At 28.8% G+C, this 17686-nt stretch overlaps 1 protein-coding gene across 1 annotated transcript in view; it reads right to left on the bottom strand.

Annotated features, from left to right (window-relative positions):
- Window positions 1–8943: 8943 nt before the first annotated feature.
- The window catches only part of LOC107437424 (putative sodium-dependent multivitamin transporter), a 100791-nt gene continuing 92048 nt past the window's right edge, over window positions 8944–17686 (bottom strand). Inside the window, exons 6-9 of the mRNA XM_071183781.1 lie at window positions 15830–15984; window positions 14241–14422; window positions 11959–12056; window positions 8944–9926 (exon numbers count right to left, since the gene is read on the bottom strand). Of these exons, the coding sequence (XP_071039882.1) occupies window positions 9778–9926; window positions 11959–12056; window positions 14241–14422; window positions 15830–15984 (584 nt within the window). The 3' untranslated portion in view covers window positions 8944–9777. The remainder of the gene's footprint in view (window positions 9927–11958; window positions 12057–14240; window positions 14423–15829; window positions 15985–17686) is intronic.

Raw genomic sequence — 17686 nt, 5'->3', positions numbered from 1 at the left:
TTAAAATAAGTTATGTAAATTAGATTTTAGAATGAAATCCTCCTTTAAATATAGTAATAACAACATAAGAAATCCAAATAATGTGCGACAAAAAGTTCATGTATTTAAATTCTAAACGCTCAGAAAATCATAAATATTAAAAGCCTGCGAAATTGAAGTTTTTGAAAAATACAAGAGAAGTTATAGTTGATTTATATGTCATTTGTTGCGCTGATTTCGAAAATGACCGTCATTTTTCCCAATCACATCAGGATTTTTTGTAAAATCGATATGAATGTTTTTACTAAAATCCTATCTGGAAAGGAATTCTCTCACACAATTTTGCATGCACTATCTGGTAACTGTCGTCTTCATTCATTTTGATCTAAGTAAAATTGAATCTTGTGAAAGTAAATTGATTTTTGAATGATCGGCAAATTTTTCATGGATTAAAATGAATAGAAAATATTGTTGCTAGATCACACAAGCCACGTCTGGTCGAGAAAAAAACAAGTTTCTTGTGTTTAAACTTTTTACATCAGTTTCCAGAAGAAAATCACCAACACACCATTTTAATTTATTTTTATTAAGATAACTAAAGTAAAATTGACGATTGACCAAGAATAGCAAATATTGTGTACTGTTTGTCTACGATAGGTACTCTGAAAGACATTCGTCTGGAGGGGTGTCGGTGACTATGGTAACGAGGTATGATTATTTCAAGTAGGGGTGCGGGGTCCCTCTTTAGGACTGGTTTCGGTGGGAGAAAAGGAGACTTCTTTCTTCGGTCTATTGTATTAGCCCTAGAGTGAAGCGAAATGAGCATTCGCGCCTGAAACATCGTTTACAGCGTTCGATTCCTTTTTTTAATCTTTTCTCTCTCTCAAAAGCTTCTGTTTTAGAAAAAAAATTCAACAAATTTATTTGTGTTGTTATTAACTTTTTTAATTAATTTTTTATTTAATTTTTCCTTTTTTAACTTTTTTGAATATTGAGAAATGCCTTTTAAATTTAAAAAAGGTGAAGTTTTGAAATCACAAGCACGTAATATTGTGCACAATGTGTTTGAGTTTTTTGCTAATGAAGCTAAGGAAAAAGCTCTTAAATTACCTCTCCAACAACCAGCTCAAAGAGCATGTCTGGCTACTGGAGTGTCAGACTTCACACTTAGAAAAATAAAAAGAGAAGTTTCTTGTTTAGGAGAAGACGGTGTGTTGCGCACTCTCGGAAAAAGCAGGAGAACGAAATCTGGTGGACTTGCTTATCTGGATGATTTCGACAAATATGTCATACGGCAAACCATCCAAGAGTTTTATATAAAGAGAAAAAAGTGCCATCGCTTCGAAAATTAATTCCTGTTCTTCGCGAACGAATTAATTTCGAATTTGAGAAAGATTCGTTGAGGAAAGTTTTACATTCCGTAAACTTTCGATGGAAGCGGTGCACTCCCCAAAGAAAACAGCTTATCGAAAGGCCAAACATTGTTTTTTGGCGCAATGAAAATAAAAATGCGGAGTTTATAAATAATTCACTAAAATTTTGAGAATTTATTTAAAGTTATTTTAAAAAAAAATTTATTGGCTATTTTTATGAAATTAAAAGTTTTGATAAATGATACAAGAACTATAAAATTTTTCAAAATATTTATTTTAAAGAATAAAACACTTGTAAAATTTATAATGGCAAGCATAATAAATTAGTAATCACTATTTTTACGTTTTGACTGCTCTTATCTAAAACTACGAAAAGATTATACAAACTTGCATAAGAAAAAAAAAATTTTTTACATAATTTAAGATCAGCAGATATATATTTTCAATGAACAATAAATTAAAAAAAATTATGTTTCCAATAACATTAACAATAGTTACAGAATAATCTATACGCAATAACTCATAAAAAAGCAAATTTTTATAGATATTTTATCACAATCATTGATTGAATCTTCTCTTAGCTATTTTATATATATATATATATATATAAAACAACCTGAAATGGCTTTTCTTTTTTTTAAAAAAAAAGAAAGAAATTAATATTATTTTATGTATTGAAATAAAAGAGACTTATGAAAGATTTTTAAATCCAAATTAGTAAGTAAAGAAAATAAAAATAAGTTAGCGAGCTTTGGCGGATAATGTCTTAGCTATCCAATGACAGATAATATATATTTAAAATTGCTGATTTGCAATATTTTTTTCTTGGAAAAGTTAGAATGTGAGAATGTGTTAGAATGTGTTAGAATTCTTTCACATTTATCAAACTTTTCTTGACTCCTTGAAACCCCTTCCCAGCAAAAGGAGCCTTCACATTTTTGTAACAAGAGAAATTATTGAAAGAGCTGTTGCAACAAAATCTTTAAGCAATCAATTTTTTTGTTGTTGTCCCTGCTTATTCCTGTCATTAATGTTAGTGTAAAAGCCAGCGTAAAGAATGGGTAAAAAGGGGCATAGACTCAGGGCACCAAAAGGAATATATTTCTAGTGAAAAGAAGATTTTCTCATGGAGCTTACAAAAGAGATGACATATTTCTCATCAGTGGTCAGTAACTTACAGGCTCCCTGCAGTTCATAATAAAGAGTATCCTTCTTATTGTACTATTCATAAATGTCAAACTCCTGTTTGGAGTATGAATATTTATTTTTACATACGTTCAGACCTTTTGAAGAAAAACCCCTTTGATGTTTTCCCTGGCCTTCAAATCGTTTTAAAAGAGCTACCGTGTTTTTACAAAAGAAACATTAGTAAAGAACATTTTCAAAATTTCAGGAATTCTTTCATTAATTATTAAATTTAATAGCTTGAATAAATTGCTCCTTTTTATGTTTAAGCTCTCTTCTGATTTTCATCGATACTATTTGCCCAAATACAATGACAAATTGAAATTGTTATTTCTATGAATAACGATTGATAAATAGGATATGTATGGAAATTGTATAAAATTGTTTAAAGCAGCTCAATGTTTTATTCATAAATAACTCATCTATAAATTTATCATTCATAGTAAATTGGTTATTAAGAAATAAATAAATTTGCTAATAAAAACTGTTTTTAATAAATAGTGAAAAAAACTATACAGGTTACAATAAAATATGAATAAGAAAACGTACTTTAAGCAAAAATATATAAAAAAATAAATATTTAAAAATTAATAATAAAAACAAAAATATTTAATATTTCTCCGGCACAGATAACGTGAACTATTTTTATTTTCCACAAAAGTTTTATCTCCTTTTAAAATCAGAGTTATTAAGTTTAAGCTCTTCACTTTTTCCAAAAAATTCAAGTTATAAAAGCAATTAACTGCTTTAAAAAATGTGCAAGTTTAGAAATTAAACCATCTAACAATCAATGAACATTCATAATAAATATCGTAAAATTAAAAAGTAACATTAAAAAAACCTTAATGTCAGAATTTGTTCACTTTTTTTCCTTTGTATTTAAAAAATAACAACCGATGGAATAGAGAGGATTATTTTAAGTAAGAAAGAAATATTCATGCGAATCTTAAAAAAGTTCTTGAATCAGATTAAATAAGTCGTCTACTGGTGGCTGAGTCAGCCAATCTGGTATACTCCCCATACAAGCTATCATCGAAGCTACCCTCCCTAAAATGCCCTCTTCTTGTTTCCATAGCACCAGACTGCCGTAGGCTTTGTTGCAGTCAGAGTACCTATCGTAGACAAACAAACAAAAACCAAACAAACAAGAGAAAAAAGTTTCTATTTAAGTACAAAATCATTTTCCTCTGAAACTTATTTTTGATGATCTTTTATGCTTAATCTCAGGTCTATCTCGAGCTATCGTCTAACAGTAGTCGGCAAGCATGTTCTTGTCCTATCCTCTTTGATATTTACGCTCCATATCTCTGATATCTTGATGGAACTTTCCTCTAGTTCTTCGCTGACTGCTCCTAAATTTTCGGGGGGCAAATCCACATGTGAGTGAAGGATATGCATTTTCACACCCATGGAGCAACCCTAAGTTTTAAATTTGTCTAGCATTTTCATTACAATTTCTTTATAATCAGGATCCTTATAGTTACCCAGAAATTTACTGGCGACATCTTTGAAATCAACCCAAGCTTCTTTTTCCGTTTCTGTCATGTTAGTCTCGAAATCTTTATCTTTCATGATATTGTGGATATCTGGACCAACAAAGATTCCCCTTTCAACTTTGCTTGGATCAGTTATTTAAAACAATAGTCATCTTTTGGAACAGCCTTGACAAACTGCTTCATTACACCTAATTTTATATGTAGCAAAGGTAACAATACTTTTTTTGGATCAACTAAGGTGTTTCAAATGCCATTCTTGGTGCCTGTGTCAAGATTTTGTCTTTTCGCCCATTCTTTTTTAGACCCAATGTTGAGTCTTGTCACGGCTGTCCCACTCACAAACGAAATATGGGAACTTTGTCAATCCACCTTGTTGACCAAGAAACATGAAGATAACTTTCTAATCACCGCAAATGGTCCAACTGTGGTCNATATTATAATTTTGACCATTTTAGTAAGAACTATTAAGTTTTATTAGTTAAGAACTATTAAGTTTTTTAATTATAGTAGTGTTTTTAAATAATATTAAGCATTATAAGCACTTTTATCGAAGCTTCTTTGATTAATAAATATGGAAAAAAACCTGATTTATATTATAAAAATTCCTTTAAAAAATTGCCGAATGTGAAAACCCGAATGTGTCGAAAAAAAATATATGTTTATTCAGAGAAAATATGTTTTTTTTGTTTGATTCCGTAACTTAATTAATAGTTAGCACTAATTAATTAGCATAGTTGAGGTCACCCCAAGGAACAATTAAGATTGACACTCAGTTCGAAAAACTCCGATCATTATAACGAAAGTTACTCAGAATGATACCTTTTTTCTTGCCGACTGTACCTGGCAACTTTGATGCATAATTAATTTATGTTTTACGTTGCTATTTTTGTGTTAAATAGGAAATAAATGGTAAAAGAATTTAAATCGTTGTGAAAGAATATAGATGACGTCACTTAAGAGAATTGATACTTGACGGTTTTGGTTTATCCGAAATAGAATAGAAAGAACAGTTGCTAACGTTACCAGAAGCCACGTTTCAAGAACCAATAAGGATCGAGATATCGACACTACGTCAGTTGTAAGTATCCCATTCAGAGGAGTGATTTCTATTTTTTCTAGTTTCATATGTTAGGGTAGCTAATTTCCTATTTAATTTCCCATGTTAGAGGTTTTTTTTTTTTAAATCTTTTTCCCGAGGAGGAATAGCGGCAGGGGAGAAGGGTCCCCATGTTAGATCTCGCACGACACCCCTGTTTACGTTTTAATTCCTTCATTTATTACGTATTGCCCCTATTTGTATATAGCTTTTTGTATATAATTTACCTATTTTGTCTTACGCATTCTATTCGATCTTCTTCTCTACATAGTCTTACATTTACTTATCATTTTATATAGACTTCGATTTCATTTTCTCGTTTTATTATTATCTTTTCGGCTTTTTGTTTAGTGTATTTTGTTTATTTTATGACACCGACTACTCCATTGGAAGCCTACATTTTTACAACCTTTCTGGCATGGTTTTATTGAACTCTGAAATCAATTTCGACCTCACTGTGTCCCCTTCCCCTTTTTTCCTGTTCATTTTTATATCGAACACTCATTTAATTCCGTATAATTTTCTTCCGACTTCTATCTTTGACGAATCGGTAAGTGCCACCTTCGTTGGCAGAAGCTGAGATGGTAAAATCATCGTAAATCATGAAGGGTAGCACAAATAAAATAAAAAAATAATTTCGGGACATGCGTAATGCCAGCACCCAATAAGTATTTTGAAAGGTATGGGAGAAAACTTTGTATATTTTTAACATTTGCGTCTCTAAGAGTGCACCTACAAACTAAAATTATTTGAAGTCAACAAAAATTAATAAAATAAAATATTTAAAAACTGGCATTTAATTAGAAAATTTGTGATTGAAATAAATCTTTACAAACATGGGTTTTAAAATACTATTTATTATTAACTTCCCTTCTGGTAAGTTGAATTTCTAAAAAGTTTTTATTTCTAACTCTGAGCGGAGTCCTAAATACGTTGAATTCCGTTAATTTAAAGCAATTTGAACAAAGCAATTAACAGACAATCTTGAAAATTATTTAAGCGAATCGAAAAATTCTTACAGACATTTATAAAATTTGCTTACCATAGAATGCAAAAAGCAATTTTCAATAAGTGCTTATAATCTTTAATATAATAATTAATAATGGTAAAAAAAACTTTTAACTGAAAGGAATACAAGTTTTAGCATTATTTTAAATCTTTTACATGGCAAATTTCAAAATTTGAATGTAATCGGTTAAATAGTTCCTGATAAATCCAGTTTCAAATGTATGACTAAAGTTCCTTCGAAAAATAAAAATGTTTATACAGATTAAATACGTTTTTGTGTCTGACTTTTCTGATATTTTCTGATATTACTCTGACATTTGAGGTCATCCACTCAAACCATTTAATTTCATTTTCAGTGCGTGAAAATCCGATCACTCAATTAAAAGCTATTCAGGTTCTTCTGAATCTTTTTCTTTTTTTGTGCACTGTACATACTACATTTCGCTACCACAGAACAGTTCGCAGTATATTTAAAAGAAAAAGTTAAAAAATTAATACTGTTTTGGTCAGAATAGTAGTAATTATGCTTACTTAAAATAAAAAGCAAAATGAAAATAAATTCTTTACATTGATATTTTGAAAAGAAAAATAATCTAACTAATACGGTTCAGAAAAATAGCAAAAATTACAATAAGCCGCTGACTTTGCTCTGACACATGACAAAATCTAGTTTTAAGTATTTTATATCTTCCAACTTATCTTCAGATTTCGGCCATCCTGAAAAATTTATTTATGCAAATTAGACAAAACTGTCAAAATTCGTGGTCCGTTAACTGGCAGGTGAATAAAAGTGAATTCGGATTCAACTTCCAAGCAAATATTTAGAAAAAACTTTGAAAAACAAATAAAGACTAAACATAACAGTTATTATTTTGTAATTTTCTTGATTAATGCTCAAACCTTGCGAGATAATAAAATATAATTCCTCGGGAAATAATGTATATTGTATATCCACCTTATTTATATTATTATATTCATACTATATTTTTATAAGTATTCTATATTTTTGAACGTAATTTTTTTATTCGGATTTTCTAAATTATGGAAGAAAAATTTTTTAATTATTGATAGGCAGATAAGTTTTAACAATGCTAAGCTTTAAAAATGCAATTTCAAACTATGTAGTTTGCAATTATAAAAAAAAGAATTGAACGAAATTTTTCAAATTACTCTTAAGGAGTGAAATATTAAAAAATACAATTTTTTTAAATTTCTTTTTTAGTCAAAAATAAAATTTTAAAAAAACTCGAAATTTTAAATTTATATTTTTATAAATTTCGCTTTTGAAATTTCTTTTTTTCAAATTCAAACTTCAAATAACTTTTTTTTTCAAATTTTGAATTTCGTCGTCTAATTTTATATAGTTTAAAATAAAATAAATGTTTGTACCTTATTATGCAAAAACTTATCGACTATGATGAAATTAAATAATGAAAAATAATTAATAATTTTATACAATTATTTTTACATGAAATAACATTTGAATCAACAAGTTCCATAATTGTTTCCAAAAAATTTTTGATTTGTTTCATGTTCGTTTTTTTGCAAACCTTATTTTAAGCTTCTTAATTACTTAATGGAATATGTTACTTTAAGAAGTAAAATTTTCCAGCCGTTGTTTGTTGTCCGTCAGCAAATGATGTAACATAAAATTAACAAAAGATTCGCATAGTTGCGAAATAAATGGTCCTGAAGTAAAACAAATTTAAACGTTGTCTTCGGTAAATTTTTAATTAATTCAGTCAAATTACACAAATAAATATCCTAACTAATTAACAAATAAATATCATATGTTATTCAAGAATTGAAATTTTTATTTTTTAGAAAACTAATAAAATTGGCATCTTTTATTTCTTTGAATTTAATGACAATGTTGATAGGCTTTTGAAGCTTATTTAGTCTTAACACTCCAATTTTGTAAGATTTAAATTTCATAAATTTTTATATTGCATGTAAGGAAAATGACTATGAATTAAGGAAAATTAATAATAATATAATAATAATAAAGATATTAAGTTAAGATTAAGAACCCATTTTAAATTTTAAGCTATATTTTAAAATTAATTTTAATAAAGCTATATTGTTTATGTTTCAGATGGCTTGATTCTTTCTTACACAGATAAAATGTAAATGGGTAGTAAATATTATATATTTGTTTGTAATGTATTGAATTTTGTAATTTAATTTTAAGGGGTCACATCAAACATTGACAAATATTAATCAAATATTAACAAAATATCGAAAAATAATTTATTACTTATATTAAAGTTTCAAATAATACCAAACACACTGAACAAAATTATGTAGTAAAATTATTAATTGTAATACGGGACAATCAAATAACCAAACTAAAAGTTATTAACGTGTTGTGTTTATAAGTTCGCTCACAGTTCGTTGGATTATTATTAATACATATAATATTTTTGACTTCATACAATTTATCGTACTTGTAGTTTTCAGGTTTCATAGTGAATAAATATCAGTAACTTGATGAGGTCATGTCTCATTGTCAAAAATAAAATGCGGATTATCTAAATAAATGTTTAATTTTAAGTTCATTGAGAAACCTAGTACGAAAGCTTACTTACTGAACGAAGAAACATCTTTTTTTAAATGCTACAATCACCTCGTAGTGACAGTTTCTCTGTGAATTTTTTTTAACAGCAGCTGATTTTCTATTATAGCAAATATATGGTAATTGTTTCTTTAACAACGCAACTATGTTGAATATATTTTTATTGAAGTAATTTTAATTTAATGAGATTTTTAAAACATATTTTTTCAGTAATAATTTCTAACAAGAATATTTCTTATTAAATTTGTGAAAATTTTATTTGAACAAAATAACATTTTTAAATGAGCATTTATTTGAATATACACATTTTTCTGGATACCCATGGGGGTAGGACAGTGTTTCTTCGTCACAAGTGGCCTCTCTCCTCGCAATTTAAATTCTAGTTTCATATTTTTATTTGTATTTTCTCGATATTTTTTTCTGCTTTAAACAAACTTTTGACGATATAGTGTTATTGGACAGCACATTTAAAAAAAAGTAGAAAATATCGGGGTCGCTTTATTAGTTATAAGAATAGGAGAATTAGTACTTCATAATTTTAAAAACTTTCATTAATTGCCTCTCAAACATTAAAATGATGTGATTCGCGGTTATGAGTAAATAATTTAACTCCACACGTTTCTCAGCTTTTTGATTTTTGAAATCAAATCTCATTGCAGTTTAAATTTTTAAAAAAGCGATTTAGATGACGCTAAAAATTTCCTCAAACATCAATTGCATGAAAATAACGATACTTATCAAAAATCTAATAACTATTAACTGTTTACTGCTTAAATTTCTATCAAAAATTGTTGATTTCAAAATTTTATTGGCATAATTTTGTGAGGAAATAATTATACTTAACTAGCTTATTGCCATTGCGCATTAGTATTATTGTCTCTTCAGCTACTTGAATCAAGTTATTTTAATTACTGCAAATGCTAAGGTGTTGATAAAGTTTTGTGTTAAATAGGAAGTTTCAAAAATATTATAAATCATAAACTGTAAAATTCAGTTTTAACAGTAGCAAAATACATAGTGCTTGTTCTCAACATTTTTTTAAAGTTATACTAATGAGATTACTTTTCACTGTCTGGAAGATAAAACTATGCTATCTTCCTGCTCGAATTCATTTTTAATTTCTTTACTTTCATTTAAAAATTTCTTCTTCATCCAAAATCTAGTCACTGGACTAAGGCATACTGAATTCTCAGGAATTACATTGTTTTTCCAACCTGCAAAATAAATATTTAACATAAAATTCAAATAAATGTAATACGAATGCGCTCAATAATAACAATGTAGCATAAATGAATGCTAAGTATACAGTATGACCTATGTAAATAAACCAGAATATTTATGTGTGAGTGCAAATTCGCAATTTCAAAGCAATCCACGCCAAATTTGATGCAAATACGACGGATCTGCAGTCTGTAAAATAAACAAGATAAAAATAAAGGTTTTGTATTAGGTGTTATGAATGCGTAGTATGGTGATATAAAAGAACTTATTAGAGAATTTCAAATCACCAGCATTGAAACTGGTTTGTTTATTGTGCTCGCGCGCGCGCGTGTGCGCGTGCGCGCGCGTGTGCGTGCGTGCGTGCGTGCGTGCGTGCGTGCGCGAGTGCGCGTGTGCGCGTGTGCGCGTGCGTGCGTGCGTGTGCGTGTGCGTGCGTGTGTGTGTGTGTGTGTGTGTGTGTGTGTGTGTGTGTGTGTGTGTGTGTGTGTGTGTGTGTGTGTGTGTGTGTGTGTGTGTGTGTGTGTGTGTGTGTGTGTGTGTGTGTGTGTGTGTGTGTGTGTGTGTGTGTGTGTGTGTGTGTGTGTGTGTGTGTGTGTGTGTGTGTGTGTGTGTGTGTNATTCGATATTTTAATACTTACTGACGATAGATCAGAAGAAACATCAGTGTTTGGAGTATCGGACTAATATATACCGGGCAATGGCACTTAACCTTAAAAAAACATCAGTGTAGGGTATACCGAGCAAATGTATACCGGGCAAATGTGAATGTATGGCCTGATACTCCAAATACTGAAGTTTCTTCTGATCTATCGTCAGTAAGTATTAAAATATCGAATAAATGTAATTATATCCACGAACAAATTCATATCAAATCCAATGTAATAAATATTTCGGACATTCGCCAAAGCGACTATGTGATTGTTGACATTCACCGGTGAAAGTCAGAAATAAGGGTATTTAGCAAATATTTCGGACATACACCAAGCGACTACGTGAATGTTGACATTCACCGGTGAATGTCGACATTTTCGAGACTTCGGTCAATCACCGTAACATATATATACATACATATATATTATGGTGCTAGTGTTGTCACGCGAAGAAATTTTGAAAAAAAAATTATTATGGAAAAACTGATTAACTTTGTAATTCCGTTCATAAACCGGATATAACCAAATGGCAGGAAATCGTCAAAATTATTGTTAAAAATATACTAAACATGTAAAAAAAATTTTACTAGCATCTCATACTTTATTTAAAAATAGTCAATAAATATGACAATGTTTACAATATGCTGTATACAATGCTTAAATGTTTGAACAATTGTTGCTATGTGTTTTTCGTCGGCATATTTATCTTATATACGTTTCTAAATACGCATCAATGGTGAGGCAAAAAGCCTGTGGAAATTTTGTGCAACATGTACTCAACTATCACAATCGCCAATGAGGCAACAGTTCAAGTGGCAATATAAATAATTCGATATCGGGGATTTTTTGAAAGTAATGACTTTTCTTAGTCAATCAATTCTTAACAGATATTACGCGATATTTAATTCATAGTAATAATTAAATCCCTCAAAAACTTACCGGAACATGTTAAAGGACAAAAATTCTGATATAACGTAATTTTAACAAAAATAATTACCGTAAATTCATTATTTCAATAATTAAATACTACTGTAAAATTGCGGTCCAATATTTTACGGTAATTCCTCTTCCTTTGATAAGACGAATTTTTAAAAACGTATTTTGCTGAAACTGAAAACATAAAGCTGCCGGGAAAGGGAAAAAAATGAAAATAAAAAATTTGAACTATTTTATCTTAATTAATTGCGCCTATAGATATGTCTTTCAATTTTGAATATGATTTTCGTAATGTTGATCTATCTATTTGATCATTTGCTTTTTTTTCACCCTTTACGAATAATGGGTATCCAGCTAGTTTATTTATAAAAATAATACTTTTAAATTATAGCACTAATATTTATCATGAAAAATTAAAATAAGTATGCTTTTACTTTACCTGTCACTACGATGGCGAAGCAAATAAGAATTTGAGTCAAAACATAACCAATGAAGCAAATCCACATATAAGATATCTTGTACAAAATAAAAGTGTCCCTAAAAAGTGAAAAAAAATATTAATTGCAAAAATAAGTAAAGATTTTAAAAATTATAATATACATTAGAGTTTCTTACTATACTTCATTCAGAATATTGTTATTATGTCATAATAAACATATATTGTATAGAATTTTTGAAATCTATATAGATGTAGATCCTACTTCAAAGATTGATGTTCTTAAACCTGTGTGTCTCCCTATTAATTTACTTATATTATTATTATTATTCTGTGAATTTCAACAGCAGAGTTGGACATGTTACTAATGCTCTATTCTTTACAGCTATATTTTAGTATATAGCTGTTATTCAGTTATATACAAAACTCTATTTTAGTGTATAGCTGTTATTTAGTTATATACAAAACTATATTTTAGTTTTATAGTTTATTAAATATACTTGATAAAAATTTCGTTTCCCTGAGCAGTTTTTTTTTGTGTGTGTGTGCTTGTTTGTTTGTTATTTTTGTTCATGAAAAATAGATTTTGCAGTTTTATTCCGGGGGAAAAAATTTTAAAAATGGAAGAATCATTTCCATCATACTCATTTTAGAAAGAAACTTTCGTAAAGAAATTGAAAACACGAATTTTGAAGCTAAAATCAAAGAAAAAATTGCTAAAGATTGCGGCAACCTTGATATGATGACTAATTTAACCATATTACCATAAAAATATATTCAAGGATAAATAATTCAAATATTTATTTACACGATACTTCGTTCATCCTGAATGGCAACATGGTATAATTTAGCACCTTGAGATTGTATCTACTTTGAAATATTATGATTCAAAGTATCGATATAGTGGTACAGTGAGTAAAATTAAAAAATGAAACATCCTGAACAACTTTTGATCAAATGATCAAAATTTGATTTTAAGTGGTAGGACTCAATTTTAATAGTTCAAGAGCCAAACCTCAAATAAGCTAATTAATTAGTGCAGACAATATCTTAAGTTAAGGAATCAGATAAAACTTTCTCTAAATAAACATGCTTTTTTTCGACGAATACGGATTTTTTGACATTCGAAATATGAGGAGGAGATAGCCGCATTCTGGAAAATATGGTCCCAATAGTTTGGTCAGGACAGCAGTCGTAAGTATGGACAACTTAATTTTTGCGTATTTCGTCTTATCTCGAAAACGTTTTTAAGCAATTCAAAAAAATTTTATACACAATTACAAAATACACTTTTCCAAAGAATATTCTAGCACTAAAAATATATTTTTAACTCATATTATTAAAACAATTATTTGTGTTAATATTAACGTATTATTAAAATTTCGTTTTCTTTAAAAACAGCATTAGTACTATATAAACATTTGAACGCGAAAACAAGTCTTTCAAATAAATTCGAAACAACTAGGCTATTTTGATTGATTTATACACTAGGAAGAATGGCCCTAAAAACCTTACACGTAATCTAAACATTAAAAAAATTTCTATAAACTACAACAAAAATCAAAGACTATGTTGATATAAATAAAATTAAATGTACTTACTTTTTAGCTGCATATAAATAAGTATCTTAAATTAACATGATTAATACACGAATACTAAATCTCAATAGCATTTCACCCAAAAAAAATTTATTTTTTTGAAATCTTCGTGCTGGCACAAAAAGCTCTTGCTCGTCTTTTACTGATTTCTTTCAGCAGTTATAAACAGCGACATGTTGAGCTAACATCTTCAGCAACATGGTTATAGCTTTATGATATTAATCAAGTCCACAAAACACAAAGATACGCAGAACAGAAGAAAAAAACATGACCAAGAGCAGTTGTTTTATAACCTGCGTACGGTGCGATACGTAAAATTTCCGGATTGTTTTAAATCGTTAAAGAGTAAACTACTTCGCTTTTATTGATGATTATTGTGTCACACATTTTTTTAAAACCCAAGTAATCATTCATTTTGTTACGATCATTGTACTAACGAAATTTATATAATAATTAAACACTTGATTAACAAAAAAAATCTCTTTTTTTATCATAAATGTCAACTAAATCAAAAATAATACTGAATGAGAAACAATCAGTGGTGAGCGGAACCTCCTGGTTCATAAATGGTTCTTCAATTTTATAAATAATTTGTCAATATTTTTTCTATTGCTTATGCAATTTGGAAAGGTACAAATTATGATAAAATTAATTTATGTTTAAAGACAGAAATTTAGTAATACTTACGTCGTAAGTTTAGGAGTTTGCAAGAGGGTGATAGTACCGTTCATTTCAGTGTTTGTAACATTTACTAAAGGACACATGTCAGTGGTGAGAGGTAAAGATGGTTCAAGATACTTTGAATGTATGGCTCCGAAGCCCAACCATGTCATCAGTGAATATCCTACGACTAGGGCAACTGATACACTCTAAAATTAATTTTTTATAATGGTAAGTTTCTTTTCATGTATATTTATTTTAAAAAATTATAATAAATAAAGTCTCATTTGGAAGGCAGATTTCTGTTGATAGAGACATTTGGAATATAAAATCACTCGCAAAAAACTCAAAATTGACGACAAAAAGTGTACGTGTCCAGAACCAAGGCTAAAATTTCCTTTCTTGAAGGAAACGCTTTTCTGCAAGGATTTCCTCACCCAAAAGTTCTTTGCGTAGCTACCATTGAGAAAATTCAAATCTCTGCGAGTAAAAAGTTAATGAATTTTTTCGAAATCCTCTCAGTTACCTAGCAACGAAAGAAAATTAGAAAAAATTATTTATCTCTCTGAGATTCGTCAGTTAGTGCCGAGGCTGAAGACCAGGTAAAAAAGATAAAGAGCTCGAATTTACTTCGTTTCCAAATTATTTTTATTAATTTATTAATTGCTTTTAAAAATTTTGCGTAGGATATTTTTACGTTGCTAAATTTTATCAGCAATTATTGTAGTTAGATGTGCTCAATTTTATAAACAAAAACAATATTAAACTTTTCTAGCATACGGCGTTGTACTTTATGTCTGCTTTCCTCAGAAACTTAACTAAAGTAAACGTGTACGAACTGTTCAACCTTTTTACAGTTTTCTTCAGCTGATATGCTCGAAACAAATAAATATACAGAAACATCTTCAAAGCAGCGTATTAACTTTGAATCAGGGCTAAGCTCATATAGCCAAATATTTTAGGTAAAAGCGTGACGCGTGTTGATTCAAACTGATGTGTTGAAACACAAGAAAGATTTATAAAAATGAAATTTTCATACAATCTTGACAAAAGTTACTTTACTGCGATATTTATTCAAAATTTGAGCATTTCTACAGAGATCTATATTTTAATTTTTTTATTGACATTTCTGTAAAATGATGAGAAGAAATAATAATTTTTCACTCCTGATTTTTAGTACTGTTTAAGTTTACAAATATTCTAGAAATTTGATCATTTTAATTTGATATATAAACCAAATATTTTTTCCAAAAACAAATTGTAATAAGTAAAAACTTAATTGAAACGTCAATTAGTTAAGCAGATTTTAACCATCACTACCAAAACGTGTTTATAATTTCAAAAAAAAAATATTTCGTTGCCACAAGCATTTCTTATCATGACTGCGTGGGCATGGTAATTTAATTTGAAAAAAATTTTAAAAAATTATTGAATTAACATTTTTTACAGATAGAGACATTTATCAATAATGTTTAACATTCTCTCACACTCAGGTAAGCACTTTTTGAAATGATTGCACATCTTCTTAATAACTTTGTTTATGTAATTATGTTACTTCTGAGTACGTAAACGAGATGGTATGTGAACCATTGTTGATAAGAGCCTCTTTCTTTTACCTTATCATCTCCTTTTCTTGTTAAAACTCCTGTCAAAAATACAGCTAAAACGGGACCTTCCAACGAAGATATAAAAACATTCATAAGTTGAACAAGACTTCTTACTTCTAAAAAACAAAAACTCAGTCCTACACTTGCTCCCCCATACACAACAGCTGTAAAAGGTAAATTTAAAGCATTAATTTTAGTAACTGCTTTTTGTAGCAATATCCTATAGAAATACATAATCGTGAACAGAAAGTTTTTAAAATCAAAACTATTAATTTAGAATGAAATGATACGAATGGTGGTGGTATTAGTTTTAACATAAGAAAACCATTGATAAATCTTATAATGGAATATATTTCAAACTAAATATCCGTTAATTCTGTGATTTAAAATGTTAAAAAAATACAGCTATTTGTCAGTGCATAGTAAAACAAAATTCCATGCGAAATTAAGTGCAAAGGCTGGCAGCAGATATCTGTAAAAAAATATTTAGACCTTAATTTCAAAGTCCATAATAAAAAGAGTTGAGAAAAAATTAAGTAAGTTTTGATTTTAAGAAAATTAATACTTTTCTTCTGTCGCATTTAATTACATATATCTTCTTCTCTAGCTTTCCAACTAAAAAAAAAGCAAAGGCAATCCCAGTCAGCTTCTGGCATTGTTGTTTATCCAAGGTAGTTGACACTCAACATGCCACGATTACATTGCACGCGATTTTTGCATTTTCTAGCCACCTGTGACTCAACGACCTCCTTTCCTAGTACCATAGGGTTTGCCAAAAACCAATATCCTTTCAGGATTGCAGGTTTTCTAATCTTTGCAAATGTTTAAACCATCTTATACAATCAGGACAAGATTCGGTTCCTAAATTTAATATAGAGATCACTGTTGTAAAATACTCTCCATATGTTATTTTCATTAACAGGGCCATAACTTTCCTCAATCTTTTTTCAAAGATCAGTAATTTATCTGCTGTTGCATTAGTAAATGTCCAACTATCGCAGCCATAGAGGGCTAGTGGTTAAACTAGAGTATTATTAACTAGAGTATCACCACAATTTCAGTGCATTATTATTTATAGCCCTTAAAAACTACTATTTGCTATCAGAAGATTATTGATTTCTGCGGTTATGTTATTATATTTATTAATTGATGCTCCATGGTTTCCAAATTCTGCAACTGTATTAAATCTGTACTAATTTATTTTACGAAATTAAAAGTTGGTCTTTTAGTGCATCTTTCGTGTCGAACTAAAAATAACGAATTTCAGTGTGTTTTTTTAAATTCATCATTAGACGTAATGATTATTTACTATTTTTCCTCAAAGTTATTCCTTTTTAAAAGTTAAAAATATTCACTATTATGTAAACACATGTTAAGTTTCTGTACACTCTTTTAAAATAGAAAATTCCAGTAGACCAAGTTTTCCATACTCTTAGACCAACATAGGGACATGAGGATTACTGATCGGACATCAATCCAAATTTAGGCTTAGGAAGTTGTATCTATTGCTATCATCTTTATAATCTATTATATATGTAATATATATTGTATAATTGCAAATATTAATAGGTGTCATTTTTTTAAAGTTTTTATACACAATCAAAATATAATGCGGGTGAATGACTGCCAGAAATGATATAAGGCTAAATTTTTAGCTTCAAAACTAAGATAAGATATCCAAGTTAATCTGAATTTTAATGTACTCTATGAATCCAACAAAATGGTAGGAATAAACTGGGTTAATGGGTTTAAAAATTTCAGAATTTTACCTAAAATTATTGAAGAATTTTCTAAATAAGGGGAGTGGTAATTCTAATGCATACAAATATCAAATATATATATATATATATATATATATATGATTTC

Source organism: Parasteatoda tepidariorum, chromosome 7 (genome assembly GCF_043381705.1).
Source record: "Parasteatoda tepidariorum isolate YZ-2023 chromosome 7, CAS_Ptep_4.0, whole genome shotgun sequence".
Lineage (NCBI taxonomy): Eukaryota > Metazoa > Arthropoda > Arachnida > Araneae > Theridiidae > Parasteatoda > Parasteatoda tepidariorum.
The sequence above is the reverse complement of the archived record's forward strand: the minus strand, read 5'-3'. Positions and strand labels throughout refer to the sequence as shown.